The 22872-nt window shown below is 40.0% G+C and overlaps 1 protein-coding gene across 2 annotated transcripts; it reads left to right on the forward strand.

Moving 5' to 3' along the window:
• The first annotated feature begins 66 nt into the window (after positions 1-66).
• helz2a (helicase with zinc finger 2a) lies at positions 67-22762 on the forward strand. Of its 2 annotated transcripts, none has more exons than XM_064304058.1 (20): positions 67-284; positions 2625-3651; positions 4644-4827; positions 4929-5033; positions 5482-5999; positions 6380-7012; positions 7466-8261; positions 8657-8732; positions 8830-12385; positions 12540-12625; positions 13163-13306; positions 15700-15924; positions 16357-16501; positions 17244-17360; positions 17716-17908; positions 18322-18456; positions 18876-19088; positions 19613-19769; positions 20978-21145; positions 21789-22762. In XM_064304058.1, the coding sequence occupies exons 2-20, from the start codon at positions 2666-2668 to the stop codon at positions 21938-21940; spliced, it is 8589 nt and encodes a 2862-aa protein (XP_064160128.1). In that variant the 5' UTR covers positions 67-284; positions 2625-2665; the 3' UTR covers positions 21941-22762. The 2 variants fall into 2 exon arrangements, with proteins under 2 accessions (XP_064160128.1, XP_064160129.1); XM_064304059.1 differs by having other exon boundaries at positions 15760-15924.
• The last annotated feature ends 110 nt before the right edge of the window (positions 22763-22872 follow it).

A 22872-nucleotide genomic window follows, 5' to 3' on the forward strand; every position in this document is an offset into this window, starting at 1 on the left:
AAATGATGGGTAAAAGAAAACTCTTATGTTGTGTCACTACTGCTTTCAGTTTCACTTTCAGACAAGCGAAACTTATGTGTGCTTGCTTGGGAGGAGCCCGGTAGTTCCCTCTGAGCACTATAAATGTGAGCAGCACATACACGGAACAGCACAGCCGTCTGAAGAGAATTACATTACAGACTACCACAATGGCTTTGTATTGATATATCAATGAAATGATAATTTCACGTAAATTGCATCATTTCTGTTATTTTTTTAACAGTGATGGCATAGAGGTACCTAAGGTAAGCTATGGATTTTGGTTTTTACTTTTGTTGTGATGGTTTAATAACACTGATACTTATGACTGCATATATAGAAGTGTGTATCCTTTATTTTGTTTTTTTAAGTGGTTCTGTTAAATCCAGCACCAGGTCTTGGAAGAACAAACATTATATATACAGCATATATTTGGGCATGAGTGTTACACAGGAAAAATACTAAATGCAGAGGAACTGAAACATTTGATGTTTGGTTTATCACAGGGATCAAGGTATCAATGTTTGCAATGCAAATCCTGACCACTTGCCCTCTACAAAACAGATGCTATGGCGATAGTAGGGTTGTAAACAGTGTGGTACTTTGAACTCAGCTGAGACTCAAGTTTCACCCCTGTGCTCTGAGTTCGGTGGGTGAAAGGCATTCTCTAATTGACAGAGAAGATCATCTAACCATAATTTTAAGGATGCATGTGCAGTGTGAATACTTACAGTAGTAAGTAAGGCAGGTAATTAAGGTATTTAATTCAAAAATACAAGTGACATGAGACTACACCTGTAATGAGGGTAAATGTATGGTGAAGGTAAAAGAAATGAGGTTTCTAACATCTGACATTCCTTTTAAACATAGAAGACCTCAGTGGTCTGGCTAATTAGATTGGATGATTAAAATGATTGGGAAGATTATCATTGAAAAAATATGAAACTAGAATTTTCCTTGCTTGCGTTTTTTGATGTGACACTGAAACATGTCAAAAAATGGTTTTCATTGAGAAGATAAAATGTAAAAGGGCAAGTAGGGACTGTTACGTGTGAAAGAAAGACTCAACCAGATCACTGAAGTGGTGCAAGAGTATCCTTTATAGATTTAATAAAACAAGAAACTTTACTGCCGCTCAATTGAAATTCTTGGGCAAAACATGAACTTAAAGGGAACTGTCAATGGAAGAGGCATGAGCTCAAAATGCGGAGAACAGTAAACAAAGAATGTGCGCCCCTATTCAAAAATACATACTTTATTGTTATTCACGTTTAAAAGGCACAGGCCTTCGTTTACAAACAAATTGGAGCAATTCACATAGGGACAGTTGGGCTGTGAGGTCCTCTTTTTCAAAGGGGTGTTGACTGTTTGCAGTATCCAAGGGTGTAGTTATAATGGTTATGGATATCTGGATTTATGTATTTGCTTTCAACTGAGCGGACGTGTTTCAAGTGAGGGGTGTGTTTGTGTATGTTGGGCAGAGAGAATTCTCTCCTTAAAGTGACCAGGCAAAACAAGGTGTATTCGTGTAAGACATATATTTCTTCAGAAAGAGTCCAGCACCTATATACAGGTTTACATTATATTATGGGCATGTAGTAGACACTCTTAACCAGAGAAACCTACACAGATGTTGCATTTTTACATTGTAATATATATACTGGATATATACTGGAGTACCTTGCTCAAGGGTACAACAGCTGTAGCCTACCTAGGAACAAAACCTTTGGTTTCAAGTTCAGTTCCTTTCTGCCCAAATTTCCTTCTGTTTCTCTGTAAAGTGTTTTTGTGACTGTTCCTTGTAAAAATAACTATACAAAATGAATATAAATTAATTTAATTGAATTATACTTGGCTGTTACTGCTCTAGGCTCAGCTGATAAGAGTCAGGCTTTTGTGAACTGCCCTACATTAGATAAGACATGCCTTCCAGTCTGTTAGTAATCTCCTCACTTGTAAAAATCTCAACAAAGTAACTAATTAAGGGATCAGCAAAATCTTTATTCTTATAAAGCAATGCTCCTTTATTGCTGATAACCTTACATCTTCCTCGGCTTTCCTTTTCTTATAGTATTGAAAGATGGCCACTTTAGCTGCAGTAGGCTGCAATAATATAAGTTGTTGATACAAGTCAGTATACATTTGTGAAATCATTGTATCCAATGTCTTTATCAATGTGAGCAGGAAATGATTCTTTGATTTTCAGCTCTGCAAATGATTGGATTGCTCAGTGAATTTTCTTTTTCATAATTCTGTGCACCCACAAAGTAAAATTCCCATAAAACATGACAAAATTACCTACAGAAAAAACTACGCTTACCAAAATGGAAAAAAAATGAAGTATTGTTATATAATTTGCAAATGTAATTATTTTAATTATCACATGTAATTTAATGTTTTAGACAAAAAGTACCTCCTCTACTGTTTGCTGTTTTTATTTTAAAAATTTTGAATTTTTTTTTTTTTTGAATTTTTTAAAATAAATCTTTATTTTTTGTTTAAAATCAAAGATAGAACTTCATCATTGCTGATCCTTTTCAGTGTGGACAGTACGATATGTTTTAAAGGAAGTTGATAATGACCTCCATCTTTTTTTTAAATTTCAGAACATGTTTATATCTGAATGAACTGAGTGAAATCATCAACGATGATGGAACAATCTATTGAGCACAGCTTATTATGTGAAATATTATGGACACATGAGTTGCGTGTTGCTTGCAATTTGTGCTGCAGGAAACAAACAGAAATCACATACCGGCCTATTTTCAACAATCACCAGTGCTCTGGAGATATACTTCTTGCCCGACAGAAAGGTAGCACAGAAATATGGAAGCACATATCAAAACGACCAGAGTTCCCCAGTCCACAGACGTACGCAGTGTGCTGGCATTTTGTGGACGGACAGGGATGCACAAAGCACAATCACCGCTGCTCCTTCGCAAGAAGCGCAGAGGAGGCCGCAGTGTGGAACTTCCAAAAGCGCAGCAACCTGGAACTCCACCAGCTCAAACACCTGATTGGACAAATGCAGTTTCCAAACCACAGGACCCAAGTGAGGTCTCTCAGTGCAGTGGAGAAGATCCAGCTCCAGTTCCCGGGCGCGTTTTTCGAGCTCTGCAAACTCTGCTTCCGCAGTCGCCCTCCGGTAGCAAGCCTCAGGGGACTTTGCAGAAATGGGCATCCGTGGAGCCCTTTAATGGTTTTTTACCAAGAACTCGAGCGTGGACATGTGGAATGGAGCGAAATTCGACCTTTGCCCTCTTCAAGATTTTCCAATTACCTGTACTGTTTGTATGCGCTGAGAGAGGAGCCGTGCCAGCATGGGCTCGAGCGGTGCAATTTCGCCCACAACGCGGTAGAGATGGCGGTGTGGACGGCAGAGAGGCAAGAAGGCCTGAGGCGCCTCGAGCTGATCTGGCAGCCGCCGAACGTCTCGCAGCAGGTCGCAACTTCCCCGCCGCGGCAGAGACTCTACTGTAAACCCTGCAAGCGGGAATTCTCCTCGGAAGACAGGTTCATGAACCACTGCGCCTCCCTCGATCATGAGAGGATGATCCAGGAGGACGTGGTCACCGAGTGGAAATACCGCCCCCCGCCTGTGAACGTCAACCTGGTCTTACAGCTGTGCACAAGGTACAACAACCCGATACTTCAGTTCACAGCTAATGACACCAGAGATTCTTGATCAGAAAATACCGCCACACTACCAATTTATTCTCTCTGTTTAACAAGATGCACTACATTGCCAAAAGTATGTGGACACCTGACATCCAACATCTCTTCCAAAATTGTGGGCATTAGTAGGGAGTTGGCCCACCCGTTGCTACTATAGCAACCTCCACTTTTCTTTATATTAGATGTTGGGATTTGCTTGCATTTGGCCAGAAAAGCATTGGTGAGGTCAGGCACTGATTGGGTGATTAAGCCTGGCTCACAGTTGGCTTTTCAATTGATCCCAAAGGTGTTGGATGGGATTGAGGTTAGGACTCTGTGCAGGCCATTCAAGTTCTTCTACACCGTTCTCGACAAAACCATTTCAATATGGACCTTGCTTTGTGCCTGGGGGCATTGCCATGCTGAAACAGGAAAGGACCTTCCCTTTTCTGTTTCAACTGTGGGAGAAGCACAGAATTGTCTATAATGTCTAGAATGCCATTTTCACATGCCACATATGCTCTAGCCTTCACTAGAACTAAGAGGCCTAGTCCAACCATGAAAAACAGCCCCAGAACAAGGGGTTTCCAGATACTTTCAGTCATGTGGTGTAGGTCAGTTGTCAGCAACTTCCTATTTACAAATGCTGACTGAAGTAAAATGGGTAGGTAAAAGTACCCATGAAAATTATGATAAAATGAGATGCATCTAATTGAAAGCTGCATTTAACACTTAAACAGACCTGACCGTAAGGGGGCTTAGAATCCGCTGGGCATAATGCAACGGCATGCTTTTAATGCACTTGATAAATTCAGGTCCTCCCTATGACTGCCAGTATTTTTTTTTTTTACCTTGTGGGTTAATCATTCAATCGACTGCTTTTAGATAGTGGTAACATGTTGCTGGTGTGCAAATGTACGTATGTGAAATACTATAAATGTACTATAATGAAGAAAACCTTGGTTCCACAGCCCTTATACCTGTGTGTATGGAGACAACTGTATCCAGGCTCACTCGGTGGAAGAACTGCAGGAGTGGCGGATGAGGGACAGGACCGCGAGAAGGAAAGCTAAGGCAGCAGATGAGCAGGGCTTGCTGTCGTACCAGGAACGCTTGCTGAGGGAGTACAGGAACAGCCTCAACGAGGTTCTCATTGTAAGGGTCCGCTTGCTTCACCGCTCACAATTGGAAAAGAAACCCCGATGTGTTTTTTTGCCATGTTTAAATATTTATTTTCATCTCTCCCTCTGTTTAAGATGTCTGAGAAGGTACCTGGTGTCACTGTCAGCTGTGACAAGGATTTGACTGTTCTTGGCCGAGACCTCTTGCCTCTTAAATGGACTTTCAAAATACAGTCAGAGGTTGGACTTTTGTTCTTATACTCAGCTAGGATTTATGTTGTGATTTTTTATGTTTAGCCCATTGGTAAAAAAAGGGAAATGTTCTCCTATTTGAACAAATTACATTTTGAAATTGTAGAAAATCAGCTGTAGTTCAATGTTTTTACAGACATTGACTATGATATCAATGACTATTTGTTGAATATGAGGCTAAAAAGAGTTGATGGGCTGTTAGCTCTAACCCTAACCCTAACCTAAAACCACAAGTCCATGTTATAGTGATACACTTCTGGAATCATCCTGAATGGTGCTGAATGTGGCTTACTCCAAATTTACTAATATTGCTGCCTGAAAAATAGTGGAATAAAAAGCTGGCCCCCAGATGGTAGCCAAATTTGCAAGGTGTACACTCTGAAAACATTTAAAATATTTGAACATCTGAAATATTTTGTTCTTGTTTCTCTTCCAGAGGCCCCTTGTGGAAGTTGCATTGCTGAAACAAGATCCTGGCGCAACATTCACTCTGGGTGAAATTACCCCTGAAGATCCTTGCACCTACTCAAAAGGACAAATGTTCTGCTGTCCTGACATGTCCTATGACATTCCCGTGTCATGCAAACCCTTACACCCAGGCCTTTATGAGCAGTGGGTGGTGTTTGACTTTGACACGAGGCCAGTACTGCTGCAGAAGCTTGAGGTGAGGGTGGGTGAGCAGAGCTCCATCTGTCCTGTGAGGATGAAGGAGGACGTCAGGCCTCCAGGTCAGAGTTTGGAGCGCTGGCACCAGGGAAACAGAGTCATTGTTCCCTGTCTGAACAAGAGAGAGGCTGAGGGAAACCTTCTGCAGCAGTACAAGCCTCCTCAGATAAACCTGTTGTTTAACCCGAGATCTGAAGCCAACATTCCCATCACGGTTCATAACTACAGAGAGAGAATGCACCACTTCCTGTACAAAGAAGAACTGGCTCAAGAAGAGGTGGTGTCCAGGTAATGTAAATCAGATTTATGTAGTTATGTCTATAAATGTAACGGATGTGTGGCAGATAAAATTGATATATTTTAGCAGTATTGTTCTGTTTGGTATATATTCCCTGTAACTTGCACTTCATAATGATACATTTATTTGCTGTTACAAATTGACTTTAAATTGATATTGATTGTTATGATATTAAATTGATATTAATTACTTATTATTATAAGTGGTATAATCAGAATTGCACTTTCTGACTGTATTACGATGAAAGCAATCAGTCTTAAAGGTTTTCATTTCCTTTACCAAGTTGTACTGTTGAGTTGTCACTTCCCTCAACGTTCACTCTCTTATTCTTACTCTTATTCTTCCTCTGTTTCATATATTAAAACTCCAGGCTGAGTCTCAAAGTGACCATCTCCTTGTTTGCCAAACTCACTGTCGGCGAGTCTGAGAAGAAAGCTCCACGTGGAGCCCTATTTGCTGCTGTTCCAGTGCCTTACCTGCTGACTCCTGACACACCAGAGGGCTTTATCCTAAAGAGGGAAGTCAAGTCAGCTCTAGTTGCGCCTCCATCTGAGGCACACCAGTGTCAGAATGTGTATGAGGCAATCATCCTTCCAGAGGTCAATAAGGACAGAATGTACCTGCAGCTCTCAAAAAGTTGCTGCACCAAGCTTAATCTAAAGACTAACACCACCTGTGAGATGGAGGTCCAGTTTCAGCTGAACCGCCAACAATTCTGTGAGATGCACAAGGCTGTAGACCTTCTACCAGATGTAGAGTGGGTTTTGCCAGACCTGAAGAAGAGCTCTGTCCCAGTGCACACGGGAGAATACCCCAGTCTCAATTCAAAGCAGCAAGCAGCTATATCTTTCATCATTGGAGATCCAGATAGCATGAAGACTGTGGCGCCGCTCCTAATCTATGGACCCTTTGGAACAGGGAAGACCTTCACCCTGGCCACTGCAGTAAAAGAGCTGGTACAACAACCTGGAACCAAAGTTTTGATCTGTACCCATACTAACAGGTAACCATTACTTCATAAATTTAAATTTTAAGTGTAAATTAATGCAAGCTTTACAGTATTGTATATTTGTTGTATATTTAGTTATGTCAATAGTCTAGTCTAGGATGCCATTGGAAATGAGCCAGCTATTACTGGCTTAATGGGTAATCCTTGCACTCAATACTTTACAAATTGTTTCTCGTTTTAACATCTCACTTTTTACAATAGTCCTCCTTGTATTGTTTTAAATAAGTGTAGTTGTTCTGTTTTGTAATTTTTATATGATGAGTGCAAATAAATCAAATCAAATCAAATCAAATCAAACATTAAATTAAACCCAGTCCAGTTATATACAGTAAATCTGTAACTGGTCATCTGGTTGTCATTGCAGGTTTGTAATTTGTCCACTGTGAACTCTGACAATCACTACTGACTGACTATAAATAAGGCAAGTTAATCTCTTTCTACTTTCAGCTCTGCAGATTTATATGTCAAGGATTACTTCCATCAGTATGTACTTTCTGGATGTACTAGAGCAACACCTCTCAGAATAAAGACACAGAGGATGCATGTGAGGGTCACTGATCAGGTCACATTAAAGTACTGCAATTTGTCTCCTGATAAACAATCTTTTGAGTTTCCGAACATGACCACTCTGAGCAAGTTCAAAATTGTCATAACAACAACAGTCACGGCTAGGCTCTTCCACAACATGAATCTCCCAGCTGGTTACTTCACCCACATTCTGATTGACGAGGCCTCGCAGATGCTAGAGTGTGAAGCTCTGATGCCCCTCACTCTGGTAGGGCAAGGAACACGAGTGGTTTTGGCTGGAGATCACATGCAGATGGGTCCGAAGCTCTTCTCAGTGGACGAGGACCAGCGCTCCAACCACACCCTGCTCAATCGCCTCTTCCATCGCTACCAAGCCGAAGAGGACCAGAGCGTGGCTTCAAAAAGCAGAATCATCTTCAACGAAAACTACCGCTCCACTAAAGACATAGTGGAGTTTGTGTCTACTCACTTCTATGTAGGCAAGAGTGATGCCATCAAGGCCTGCGGAAATGTGCCCCCTCACCCTCAGTACCATCCTCTGAGATTCTATCACATTCATGGAGAGTGCCATTTGGACACATCAACTATGTCCTGGTACAATCATGAGGAGGTTGCTTGTGTTGTAGATGTTGTACACAAACTGATTAAAGAATGGCCACCTCAGTGGGGGAATCAGGAACAGAAGATGATATGTGTTCTCTCTGAAGGAATGCAGGTATTTCACCATTTTTACCTGTGGAGGCATTGTTTATGTGTCTGTCTGTCTGTCTATCAGTCTATCTATCTACGTATACATGCAGTGAAATGCCCAGTGTTAATTCAACTCTAATAGAGTACATGAGAGTATGTACATTGGTAGAGTAAATTGGGAGAGTTAATTTGGGCATTGTACTGTGGAGTTGTGTGTGTGTGTGTGTGTGTGTGTGTGTATATATATATATATATATACCGTATAAGTACACTCAAAATTACTGAGTAGGCCTTTAAATATATTTTAGAGTTTTAAGATTTCATTTAATTTATTGCTGACAGCATTGGACATCTAGACCAACTTTCAGATGGTTTGACAAATATTTAATAATCGTTTATTGTATCTTTTGTCAATAACAGGTTTTCCAAATCAGGGAGGAGTTATGGAAGCTAAGATTAGGAGCAGTAACTGTGGAGAATTCACAAAATGTGCAAGGTATTCATGCTCTTAAGCTATCAGTGTACAAATGCATAAGTCACGCTAGTCATCATTGTTTAAATATGTTATGTTATTTTGTTTCCTTAACAAACAGGCAAACAGTTTAGAGCTATAGTGATGTCTACTATTCATACTCGAGAAAGCCTGAAGACTTATGACATTGCTTGCCTGGAGTTCTTCAACGATCCACGGGTGATGAACACAGTCATGACCAGAGCACAGTCCCAGGTCATCGTGGTGGGAGATGCTGCAGCTCTCTGCTCCTTTGGAAAGTGCTCAAGGATCTGGAAGAGCTACATAGGGCAGTGCATCAAAACGAACAGCGCTGAACCGCAGCACCTCACAGAGGACTTCATAGAGAGTGAAGTGAGAGAAACTAAAAGATTCACCAAAAAAGAAGATGACGAGGATGACAGCAGTGATACTGAATCATCCACACCAGAGACATCTGACATAGATGACCCTATACTGAAGGAGCTCCTGGATGAGGGCAGCGATGTCCGAGTGACAGTTACCTCAGAAGGGCTCATGAGCATTTTCCATACGGATAACTCAAGTGAGACAACTGAATTCTACAGCCAGAAAGAAGAGGCACATCAAGATTTCTCTGCTCCTGATTTGCATCAATTGTTGATGACTAACCCTAATGACTACAAACTTTGTGAACTTGTTATGAAGAGGTATGACTCAGGATATGCCAGACCGCTAGACCAGCCTACACTGCATATCACCATCAATGGTAGAAAGAATGTGGGCCACTCTTTTCCTGGAGATCAGGTTGTTGTTGAGATAGACAAACAGAGCAGCCCTCCAAGTGGAAAAGTGAAAGGTGTGCTAAAGAGGGGGGGTTCATCTTTGTTTGTCTGTACCATTGATCAACATGATCCTCAGGTGATGGTTCCAATCAACAATTGTGTTTCCAAAATATACACGCCATTTTGGAAGGACAAACCTGACCACATCGCAATACGGAACATTGAAAATGATCGCTTGAGACCAGAAAGGTTTGTGAAGATAAACGAGGAAACAAAGAGGAATAAGCTTTTTGTTGTCAAAGTCCTGAAGTGGAGAGAGAGGTTCAGAAACCCTCTGGGAATTACTGTAGACGTTCTGCCACAGGTGACAACATTAGAGGGTGGACTGGAAGTGTTAGACATAGAATATCAACTGAGAAGGGCTCTTAATTCATCCGTCCAAGAAGAGCTGAAAAACTACAAGGGCTTTACCCTCAACGGAAAAGGTAGAAAGGATTACCGTAAATACATCACCTTTACCATTGATCCAGTGAATTCAGAAGACATGGATGATGCAATCAGTGTGAGAGATTTAGGCCAACATTATGAAGTTGGAGTTCACATTGCAGACATTGCAAGCTTTGTGAAAAAGGACAGTCCCATGGACAAATATGCTCAGCAACAAGGGACCACATTCTATCGCCCTGAGAAAGAACCTGCACATATGTTCCCAAAGGACCTCAGTACTGAATTTTTCAGCCTGCTACCTGGATGTGATCGACGGGCTATTTCTTTGATGGTGGAAGTTGACAAGAAAACATACCGCATCCTGAGACGCGAGTTTTCCCTCTCTGTAATATGTTCAGACAGAAAGATGTCTTATGAAGATGCAGAGAAAATAATCAAGAAGAAATGCAAAGGTAGTGAAAGCTGTGACAGTTTAGAGGGCTGCCTTGTTGTAGCATTTAACTTCTCTGAGGTTCACAGGAAAAACAGGATGCAGGAGGACAGTTGCTATAAGAGTCCGGACGAGGATGTGCACATAAGTGAAGGAAGGTCCCATAAAATGATAGAAGAACTCATGATTATGTTCAATCATGCTGTGTCTGAACATCTGATCACTACTGAGGCAACAAAGAGCTTAACTCCTGTCAGATGTCAAGATGAGCCTGATCCAGAGAAGATGCGCCAATTGAAAGACAAGTTCAGCTCCCTAATACCATTGTCAATTCACCTTTCCTACCAGTTTAACCACCTTGACGGAAACCAGGAATTCATAAGATCTGCGAGTGATCAAAGGGCAATAAGCATGGGCAAAACAGTCACAGAACACAGAGACTATGATGTCATTCCTGCCTCTGACACCTTCTACGTGCTTAAATCTTTGATAGAGGAAATTGAATCGGCAGCCCAAAGCAAAGATATTTACAAAATGGCAGTCCTTATCACAACCGATGATATTCATCCCCAGTTGCTACCAGTTGTGACTGAATTAAGGAATCTTTTCCAAAAGGCAAACATTCTACGCTCAAATTCAGTGACTCACTCCAAAATCGGACACTGTGATCTGCAGCTAGAGTCATACACCTGGGCCTCCTCCCCCATACGCCGCTACATTGACATAATCTTACAAAGATTACTGCACTCAGTCCTTGAAAACGCAAACATCAAATATACTGTTAAAGAAATCGACAGATTCTGTGTGGACTTCTCACAAAAGTATACAAAGCAAACTGAGTATGAAAAAAAAGCACAGTCTCTAAGGCTGGCATCGCAACTGAGGCAGCAGAGCACAGGAAAGGTGGCATTCATCACTAATGTGGCCTCAACTGGGACAAGTTTCAACTTGTCTTTTCCTTTAAACAGGACCTCAATGCCACACACACTCTCCATTATGTACAGCCACTTGCAGTTGACAGACCAACCAGAGTATGATAAAGAAAGCAACTGCATGACTCTGAAATGGATGCGACGGGTGTATTCTTTCACAAATGGAAAAATACGCACCGAGCTGAAGAAACCCCAATCTGATCTTCTCATCGCACCAGTACTAAGAGACGCATGGAAAGATATTCTGTCGGCTCTCAGAATGGAGAAGTGGAAGACTGTACGTGAGTCCATTCAGAAAATCCGCTCAAGCATCACTCAGGACGGTCAAGAACAGCCCAATGATTCAAACGAGGAATGGCAAACTGTGTCCAGAAATACAGACAGGGTGGCTAAAACTGAGCCAGAGCACTATGTCAAGCTGTCGCTGAAACTTAAAGTTGGGGAGATAATCCAGGTACAGCTAGGCACAGACTCTCTGCGGGGACTGTTAGTCCCTGTGGTGCAGTTAGTGAATGTTCATCCAAAATTTGAGATCTGCTTGGAACACATAAAGAACCCTACCATGTGTTTTTCCAAGTATGCAGTCCGTGCATCAAAGAAACAGTACATAGACTACATGGAGTACCAGAAAATTTGGAAACCCCTTTGTGAAATGGAATCAGCTTCAAATGCTGTGGCCGAAAATGACAGCATTGTCCTGGAAGATGTGAAAGTCACATGGAAGGGTAAATCTAAGAACACATATCTAAATGGTTTCTTTCAGTTGCCACTGGAGAAGAAGAAACAATGGTCCATTGAGTGTGATCTTCTGAACTGTTTCTTGTGCTTTCGATTGAGGGACCTAAAACAGATGAGCACTGATACACCTGAGGGCACCCAGCCTCCCTCAGAACTTGTGGACACCAAATCTTTCACATGGGTAGCCCATGGCATGACCACAAAAGTCACAGATGAGGAAACATCAAAGCAACTCTCCTATGTACAGATACATTTCAGCCTCAACCAGCTATCTATGGAAAACATTCCAGACATCGGAAGGAACACAAACCTCACTGTGGAACTGATCCCAAAACTACTGCCTGATGCGTAAGTTCTGTAGTACCTACATTATCTCAACAGAAACAATTGAGGCATATTATCCACTGTTTTTTTCATCAGTGTACATTATTCTGCTAAAAAAGAGAAAATAAAGGTTACTTTCGATGTTTAATGTCGCTGAATGATGCTGCCTTATTTTTAGACGCAAAGAGACTGCCATTGTCAACCTTACTAAAGCCAATCAACTTGTGAAGAGCATTGCCCTTGGAAAGACACCAAGATCTAGAAGTAAGTCTTTCAACAGTTTCTATGACAGAAGTTCATTTCTGGTGCCATCTGTAATAAATCAAAAAACGTTATAAAAAAAACACTTCTCTATCTTTTCACTTCCTCTTTGTATGAAAAAAAAAACAATTCTCAAATTGAAACACTATAAGGTATTGTCACATTGGGGCATAGCACAGTAATTTAGGAAAGCATTGTGACACATATTCAACATAAAGACAATGCCAGAAACAAGAGTTCAGTGACAGAATAGTGATGAACATCTACTGTACAAAAAAATAAGAAAATAATTAATCCCTATGATTTCCATCATCCATCCATTTAAAAAACTGCTTATTCCTGGTCGGGGTCATAGGGGGGCTGGGGTATCCCATCATGCAGTGGGCAAGAGGCAGAAATACATTTGGTTTGGACAAAGTTTTCAATCCATCAAAGGGGCCCTTCATTCCACACCATTCACTAACAAATTCACACCTACAGGCATTCATACCCCCCCCCCCCTTATTATTATTATTTAACTTTTATTACTTATTATTTCAGGTGGTGCAGCAGGTTATGGACTAAAAAGGTGGAATTCTGAGATCATAAATCAGTCCTTGGGTTTACCATCTCTGAATCCCAGTCAAAAGAAAGCCATAAATGAGGCACTGGACAGCCCTTTCACTCTAATTCAAGGACCACCAGGTAGGAAAAGTTGTTTCTGCTTCATTTTCACCTACGGGTTTATCCCCTCTTTCTGTCAAATGTGTAAGTATATAGACAGTGACAGAATTTTTGTTGTTTTGGCACTAGAACATTGGATTTGAAATGAAACAATGAATATGAGTTAAAAGTGTAGACTGTCAGCTATAAGAGTATTCACATCCATATCTAGAGGTCAATGTTGGAATTACAGCCCTTTTTATATTTAGTCCTCCATTTTAGAAGACCAAAATTAATTTTACGAATTTATTTAATATTAAATGAAGTTTTTTTTAATGTAGTAAATGGTTGCCAATCCTTTGCATTCAATGACCGACTGAATTCTACAATGCATAAACATTAGCAGACATTGGGTATCTTCCCTGGTGATGCCCTGCCAGGCCTGTACTGCAGCCATCTTCAGTTCCCATTCGTTTCTGGAAATTTTTACCTTCAGTGTTGTCTTCTGTAAATGAAACCCATGTTCAGTTGAATTCAGATTGGGTGATTGACTTAGGCAGTCTAGTATATATTCCACTACATTCCATCCTGAGTTTTGAGGCATTTGGTTGGATCTGAGCAGATAAGATGAGCAGTTCCTTTCTTTCTGTACACTTTTCTTTATCCATTAATTAGGTACAGGTTAATACTCATCTCATCTGTCCATAAGTGTTTGATCCACTTTTTGCCAAATGTACTTTCTCCCAAAATCTAACCGGGCCATTCTGTTCTTGAGGCTTACCAATGGTTAGCATCTTGCAGCGAACCCGAGGTTATGCTGGTACATACATCGTGGAGAGAGTTTTTGATCTGTTTGACAGTTGAAAAGATTTTCTTCACAACTGATAGTCTTTGGTCATCGTACTTCAGTGGTTTTCCATAATCCACCAGTTGGATGGACTGCATTTATATATTACAGCCCTTTTTATATTTAGTCCTCCATTTTAGAAGACCAAAATTAATTTTCCGAAGTTATTTAATATTAAATGAAGTTTTTTAAATGTAGTAAATAAGAGCGGTTGTCTGGCAGTCGGAGGGTTGTGTGGGCAGGAGAAAACGGGCCCCGGCCTGGGCCAGGAATGCCGAGGTCGCTCTCCTCCACACTGTTGAATGCTTCTTCAAAAGATGCACACTTCTCAGAGTCTGATGTAACTGGGTTTATTGTTAGTGAATCAGAGATTACATAGAACCCGGGCTGATCTGCGCAGTTCAGTACAACTAACAGTCACTCATAAGTAAAGACAATACATCCAATCACTCTCCAAGCATTCCCGAGACACGCTCTGAAATCCCCTGGGGCCAAATGCTTCTTTTATCCATTTTTGCTAACTCCTCCTGTTGTGGAGCTTAAATTTAGTACTTCCCATTTCTTTTGTTAATCACGTCCTGTTTTTGACACCATTATTTCCCAATTATTTGACACCATTATTTATGAGCCCCTTCCTTCTTTATTTTTAAAAATGATGGTGCTTATCTCCCACCTGAATCTCCCTCCCCCTTCTATCACAAATCATATATTCTGACGATGTGTTTTTTTGAGTACATATATATTTATTTCCCACAGTTGCCGGTTCGATCCCCCGCCATGGGCGTGTCGAAGTGTCCCTGAGCAAGACACCTAACCCCTAATTGCTCCCAACGAGCTGACTGGTACCTTGCATGGCAGCCTTTCACCGTTGGTGTGTGAGTGTGTGTGTGAATGAGAGGCACCAATTGTAGAGTGCTTTGGATAAAAGTGCTATATAAATGCAGTCCATTTTTACCAGGTTGTTTGATATTACTGAGCTCACCACTGCATTCTTGCTTTTGAGAAATATACCAAAGAGTTGTTTTTGACACACCCAATGTTCCTGCTGTATCTCCAATTTATTATGCTTTTTTCCACTTTGTGATGGCCTGCTGTACTGGCATTGACAGTCCATGTGTTGACTGTCAATGCCTTCTTTGGTCCACGTGTTGAGAGACACCAGCAACAGACTCCAAATGCAAATTCCACACCAAGAATCAACTCTAGAGCTTTTGTTAGCTTTCCTGTGCATGAACTAATGATGCAACAACACACAGCTGGCCAGTAAACAGCTGAGCAGCTAACTGTCCCATTACTTTTGGTCCCCCAAAATGGGGGGGGGGGGGGGGGCTATGTGTAAAAAGGGCTTGGATGCCTACATGATCCACCCCATATGGATGTAAATACTTGCCAATTAAAGTTGGCAGTCTGCACTTTAACCTCATATTCATTTTAATTTCAAATCCATTGTACTGGGCCAAAAAAATGGTGTCACTGTGTAAATACTTATATACTGCACTGTATATTTATATACAGTGTCAATCTCAGAGTACTGTTTCCAGCTATTAAAATTCAATATTCTTTTGATTGCAACTCTTGATATTTCCAGATATATTTCTGTTCTTTGTTAACATAAGCAACCATAACAACTGGAGATCATTTCCCTCAGGAACTGGGAAAACCGTAGTTGGAGTTCAGGTCGTTTTTTTGTTTGTAATGCGGAACAAACAAGTCTTAACCTCGTCAAAGAAAACAGACAACAATGGAGAGAAAAAGAAGGATGGATGCATTCTTTATTGTGGGCCATCAAACAAATCTGTGGATGTTGTGGCTGGTAAGCTCACTCCTTTTAAGCTTTGGCTTTGGCACTGGAATTTAAACCACATTGAAAAACTACCAATGTATTACTAATTCAATAGAAACGATTACCATATATTTCTCACATAAAATAGAATCCAAATATTCTCTGCATTTTACTTTCAAACAATTCATACGCTGCCATAATGGAATCTTACCTTAGGTCTGGATGCAGTTAACATAAGAACCTTGTAACTAAGTAGGAGTAATTTTTTTTCTTCTTCTTCTTCCACAAACAAATCGCTTAGTTAATTTAGATGATTGTTGAACTTTACAAAGCTCTACAAGATAAAAAACGAGGCTAATGGCGGCAATTAATTGCTAGCGGAATAAGCAGTTAAGGGAAAAATCTGTCGATGGAAGCCAGGCCCTAGTTTGTGAATCGTAATCGCTTGTCGTCATGTTCCAGAACATCTCGTGAAACTGAAGGAGGAGCTGAAACCACTACGGGTCTACAGCGAACAGATGGAGATGCTGGAGTTTCCTTACCCAGGCAGCCACCTGAAGCTCTCTCGCAAGGCTTTGCGTGAGGAGAAGCCTAACCTAGAACTCAGGTAACATTTAGCAGCGTATGCTACATTTATCTCAGTCTTACATTTTTAAAATTCAGCCGACACTCTTTATCAGATTACTTACAGTAAAACATAATGCATAATAGTAATAAAGCCAGGTGACCTTATTAAATTAGGGCATTTATTGTATATTCCATCTATAATATTTGTCACTGTTGAGCTCAGAATTAGAGTATTAATTTTTTTCTTAGGCTACATACTATGATGTATACAGACTCTAAGATGTGGTTAAAAATTCCAAATTAAATCATTTGAAACCTAGAATGTGTATGGTGACAGCCACCCTGCAGTCATTGTGCTGGAGGTCCTCAGAACTCACGCATATGATACAGACAGATGTCAGACCAACAATCCGACCAGAGAAGTTGCAGAAAAATTGCTAATGTCTGGAGTAGACACCTTGAATGAATGAAATCCTCTCTTTCTGACAGAAATGATGGGCAATTATGAGCTGCCCTTTTGCTATGGTTGACAGTGACATAGTCAGAATTCCATTCCAAATTGTGGGGCATGATTATGCACTGAAAACAGGTGCTGGATGGGTTATCCAACCGCCCAAAAAAATTGTAATATGTATGTGCGTTTCAAATTTTCAAATGCGCTTGAAATAACTGAAATAATCTGATTTATAATAAACTGTGACCTCATAAGGATGCTTTTCAAAGAGACAATAGTTCTGTCTAATGGTTAAACTCAAGCATCACTAAATCCACATATTTTCTAGATCCATCACACTGCATCATCTGATACGGGCACATGGTAACCCACTGGCCAAACAAATTCAAGCTTTTGATGCAAGGATTCAAAAAGGAGAGGAACTCACTGATGAAGAAATTGAAAGGTAGTTTTTAAAGTTTAAAACATGTTTGATTTCCATTGTGTCTCTGTACAGCCGTAATTCTATACTGGATTTTAATCAATATTTTCACCTTGTAATCATAAGTACGAGGACAACCAAATTTTCTACACAATTTTCATTTTTCTGTAGGCTGAATCAGAAATACATGTTAATTTGTCTTTCATCTCATGGGCCTTAATTAATAAATAAAAATATTATGTGTAAAGTGCTTTATTTGTACATATTGGTTAGGTTAGTTGTATTAGTGTTGTTCTTAACTAGATGTTAACTTCTCAACAGGTTGTTATTGCTGCAGAAATAACCATTATAAATATTTATAAAAATATATTTTTTTCAGCTACAAAAAACTCCTGAATCATGCTCGACAGCTGGAGCTGGTGAAACATGATGTCATTCTGTGCACCTGCACTGCAGCTTCAAATCCAAATATAACCAAGATGCTGAATTTGCAGCAGATTATCATTGATGAGTGTGCCATGGCAACAGAGCCAGAGGCCTTCATACCGCTTGTCAGCCACAATCCTAACCAGGTATTTTTAGAAATATAAACAAGAAGTTGTCAGTCATGATACGTTTTTTTCTGGTATACATAATCTCAACAGCCAATGCATACAATCTAGAAACAGCCAACTGTAAATATACATTTCAGAAGATAAGTTTTATACAAAATCATTGATATCGGACTGATGCCAAATTACAGTACACACTTTCACTTTTATATTTCACAAAAAAAAACTTGTAAGGCTATATTTCAAAGCATTTCTTCACAAGCATCCTACATTTGTTCACGTAACTTGAAGTGTCCAAATCATGCAGTTGACTACGATAAGCATATTCTATTATTTGGGGGGTTGGAACATTTTTAATGTGTCATTGGTAGGAAAATGAAATCTTAAAATCTGTTCATGTGTTTTAACATTCTGTGTAATTTTCTCCCTCCTAGATTGTTTTACTTGGTGACCACAAGCAATTGCAGCCCATTGTACACTGTGATCTTGGTAAGAGATTGGGCATGAGGAAGTCATTGTTTGAGCGCTACATGGAGAAAGCTGTGATGCTCGATACACAATACAGAATGGTATGTATGTATATCGTTGAAAAAAAAAAACAGTCCCTCTAAGTCGTGTTTGTATATATATATATATATGTGTGTGTGTGTGTGTGTGTGTGTATATATATATATATATATATATATATATATATATAGTATAGGCCAAACATATTAGGCCACCTGTTTTTTTTTTTTTTTAAACCTTTGGTAGAGAAGAATTCAGTTAATATATGTGCATTTATCGAATAACAGCAACTATGATCTGCTTGTTTAAAAAGATGTGCCTCTGCCTTTTTGGTCTAGCATTGATGGTGCTTGGCCCACTGGAGTTTTTTCTTCGTGTTAACAGCACATAACAGGGGCTTTTTTTCTCACATACACAAGTCCATAAAGTCATTTAATTTAATCGCAATTAATCCAAAACTTCATAAAATGTATCTTTTCAGCATGAGTCCATTTGCGAGTTTCCCTCCATGGAGTTCTACGGAGGGCACTTAAAAACGGGGGTGACGCGTGTGCCCAGTGCCCTGCTGACTAAGTCCAGACAGCCGACGCCCATTGTTTTTGGCCACTTGGAAGGGAAGGAGATCAGCCTGCTGGTCTCCACAGAGAAAGGGAATGAAAACTCAAAGGCAAACACGGAGGAAGCTGAACAATCGGTGAGCAGAATGGCTCTTCGTTACAACACTGCATTTCCTGTTGGCTGTTTAATTTGTGCGTGTTCAGCAGTTGTCTACGATCATGAAAATGCACTTTTGTACGTCGCTTTGGATAAAAGCGTCTGCCAAATGAATGTCATGTAAAAATGTAATATTTAACTCACAAGCTAAAGTGAAGTTGTATCTGTGTCAGAAATTAAACCCACTCTGTCCTGTATTATTTTGACATTAGAAACCAAATCAAAATGCTAACCCATGTAATGTTTTTAAATATAAAAAGTGCAACCAGTCTCATTAGTTTGTTGGTGGTCCTTGTTATTTATTTATTTATTTATTTACTGTGTTTGTTTTGTGGAAACTATTTACATAAGTGTTGTAATACCACAGGTCAAGAACAGGAAATTAGACACAATGTCCATATGAGTGTGCGACCAAATTTAATATAATAACATTGGAGATATGGTTACGTGGCCAGTAAGGTACACGCAAGTGTAAGCACTCTGTTTCCTTACTTGTTGTTCTAGGTCCGCGTTGCTTGGCTTCTGATCTCTCATGCCCAAGTAGCTCCGAGTAGCATAGCCATTCTGACGCCGTACAATGCCCAGGTTGCCAAGATAAACGAAATTCTGTCTGAGAGGCGCATTCAGGATGTCAGCGTGAGCACCATCATGAAAAGTCAAGGTAGGCATCACCCTATGTGTCCCTCGGAAATCATGGAGAAGGAATGTGTATGGTTACGCTGGCCTTTATTCAATACACTAGGCTGTGCTTTGACATTGAGTGAAACATTTAAATATTTAAGTGAGAATATTTTATTTATTGAGGCTATGATTAACAAAACATTTTTTTTTGCTGGAGGGGATGCATTCACTACTCATTTTTAAGGGTACTGTGGGAAATAAATATATATGTACTCAAAAAACACAAGCCCATTGTATTGGGAAAGACATGTAGTTAGAGAGCACAGGCCTAGTGTATATGGGAAAGGAATGTATTAATGAGCACCAGCCGTCTCCTCCCTGATGTATCATCCGGCTAGTAAAGGAGGAAGGATGCAGGTGGACCATGGTCAACCTGAGCCATAAGATTAACAACCGGCAGCAGTGAAGTGCTTCATACTAAAAATAGGTGCAATTAGAAGAAACACGTAATACACACATAATTTCTGCCCTGCTAATTAAGCTGTATACAAGCATATCTGTGGAACGAACGGAAGCTTCTGCCTTTTACGGAAAATGTATTGTCAGAATATATGATTTGTGACAGAAGGGGGAGTGAGATTCAAGTGGGAGACAAGCACCATCATTTTTAAAAAAGGAAGGAAGGGGCCCATAAATAATGGTGTCCAAGAATTGGGAAATAATGTTGTCAGAAACAGGACGTAATTAACAAAAATTAAGTGAGAAGTACTAAATTTAAGCTCCACAACAGGAAGAGTTAGCAAAAATGGATAAAAGAAGCAGGTGGCCCCAGGGGATTTAAGAGTGTGTTTTGGGAATGCTTGGAGAGTGATTGGATGTATTGTCTTTACTTATGAGTGACTGTTAATTGTACTGAACTGCGCAGATCAGCCCGGGTTCTTGTATGTAATCTTTGATTCACTAACAATAAACCCAGTTACATCAGACTCTGAGAAGTGTGCATCTTTTGAAGAAGCATTCAACAGTGTGGAGGAGAGCGACCTTGGCATTCCTGGCCCAGGCCGGGGCCCGTTTTCTCCTGCCCACAGTACTGTGATTAGATTGCATAAAATAAATGTGCATTCTGTGTAAATCAGGATAAGGGCATTTGCTAAATTGCTAAAAGACTGAATTAAATATAATGTCGGATCCTGGGCCACATTTCTTGACAAGGTTGGTGTTCTTGGGCGTGTTTGTTCGCTTCCACAGGAAGTGAGTGGCGCTATGTCATCCTCTCCACCGTGCGTTCCCGTCCTGTTTCGGAGATTGACAATGAACCAACCAAAGCGTGGCTGACGCGCCACTTGGGCTTCGTCATGGATCCCAACCAAGTCAACGTGGGCCTCACCAGAGCGCAGGAGGGACTCTGCATCATAGGTAACAGCATTTAGCGCCTTTCATCTTCCTGGTGGCCAGAATCTACCACAGCACAATTATTATTTGCTTATCTTCTTCATATGTCATGAGTCATGATTTAAGACCTGTTGACATAGTGATAATAGTACAGAACATAAATTCTGTGATATGAATTTGAAACTGCAAAACACTCCTGATATTAACTCTCCTGAAACAGTCCGGGGCATTGGCCCAAAGATGTATTATTGTTTCCGGAAATTAAAATAGGGTGGCACAGTGGTGCAGTGGATAGTACTGTCGGGTTAGAATCTCGGCTTGGGCCTTTCTGTGTGGAGATTGCATGTTCTCCCGGTGCCCATGTGGGTTTCCTCCAGGTACTCCGGTTTCCTCCCACGGTCCAAATACATGCAGGCAGGCTAATTGGAAACTCTAAATTGGCCATAGGTATGAGTGAATGGTGTGATGGTGTGTGTGCCCTGCAATATATTGGCGGCCTGTCCAGGGTGTATTCTTGCCTCTCGCCCAATGCATGCTGGGTAAACGGGTATAAACAATGGACGGATGGTTGAAAATGGAAATAAAACTGTTCTCTGTCAGATTAAAAAGGTTGAATGTTAGAGCACTGGGTGCTGCTTAAACTATATGATTGCTATGTGCATTGCAGGGAACAAGAATTTGCTGCGCTGCAGTGCTCTCTGGAAGAGATTGCTGAGGCATTACCAGGAAAAGAACTGTGTGATGGACTGCGCAAAAGATATTCAAGTTCAAAAGCCTGGTGCAAAAACGTTCAAACGTTTCTCCAAATCCAGATCTTAGCATTAAAGTAGGCTAGTTCTATCTGACACTCAAAAATGAGTTGTGCACATGGGAATAGTTTTTGTGCCTTTTTGCTATAAAGATTGGGCTCCTGAAATTACTTACATACTAACATTGTTATAATACACCTGTTTGACTATATAGAGAGTGCCTATATAGAGAGCCCCCTGAGATTTTAAATAAAAATTTACTGAACATAAATCCTGTTAAAAACAAATCCACGCTGCATACAACTAAAGAACATGTAACACAAGATTGGACAGTACATTCCATTTGTGGCATATGTTATATTATGTTTATGTTATTTTTTATTATTATGATTACATTATGTACATTCTTAACTGAAAAATGTAGCATGTATGAATGCAATTTCAGCGATTAGCACCACAGAGTGGGTGCTTGAAGGAAAGTGGGTGCTTATCTGTAGTTTTGTGAATCAACAGAAAATGTATAAATTGAACAGACTTGCATCCAAATCTTAATGCACATTCCTAATTTAGAAAAAAGTAATAATAATTTTAAAGGTAAAAATTGTCTTAAAATATATAACTGTTTATGTTACTCTCAAACAAACTATCATCCATGTATCTAATCTGTGCAATACATAATTAGAAAAACCAGCTGAAAAGCACTTGCACTTTAAGACAGATTGTGTAAATTTATTGTGTAATTAGGCGATGTATTCCTTTCTATGGGTAATTTTGTTTGTATCTGTGCACTGAACCTCCTACCTGAAGCAGCTGGACATTAAACATTTACTGTAAGAGAAATATTTATTATGCCAAGCTCAATTGACATAATAAAAGTTTTGTATGTGCTTTATTTTTGATTCACAGTATAATTGTTTTATTATCAATGTTTGTGATGTTACAGATAGTGAAAAATGCAAAAAAAAAAAAAAAAAAAAAAAAAACTAGGTAAATGAGGAACAC

This window comes from Anguilla rostrata, chromosome 13 (genome assembly GCF_018555375.3).
Source record: "Anguilla rostrata isolate EN2019 chromosome 13, ASM1855537v3, whole genome shotgun sequence".
In the NCBI taxonomy this organism is placed as follows: domain Eukaryota; kingdom Metazoa; phylum Chordata; class Actinopteri; order Anguilliformes; family Anguillidae; genus Anguilla; species Anguilla rostrata.

What these genes read in the sequence shown, in the direction of transcription:
- helz2a (XM_064304058.1), top strand. Translation starts at nt 2,666, where the DNA reads ATGATGGAACAATCTATTGAGCACAGCTTATTATGTGAAATATTATGG. An exon ending in GCCTCAACGAGGTTCTCATT is followed by an intron (nt 4,828 to 4,928) that starts GTAAGGGTCCGC and finishes CCTCTGTTTAAG; the next exon opens with ATGTCTGAGAAGGTACCTGG. An exon ending in CTTTCAAAATACAGTCAGAG is followed by an intron (nt 5,034 to 5,481) that starts GTTGGACTTTTG and finishes TTTCTCTTCCAG; the next exon opens with AGGCCCCTTGTGGAAGTTGC.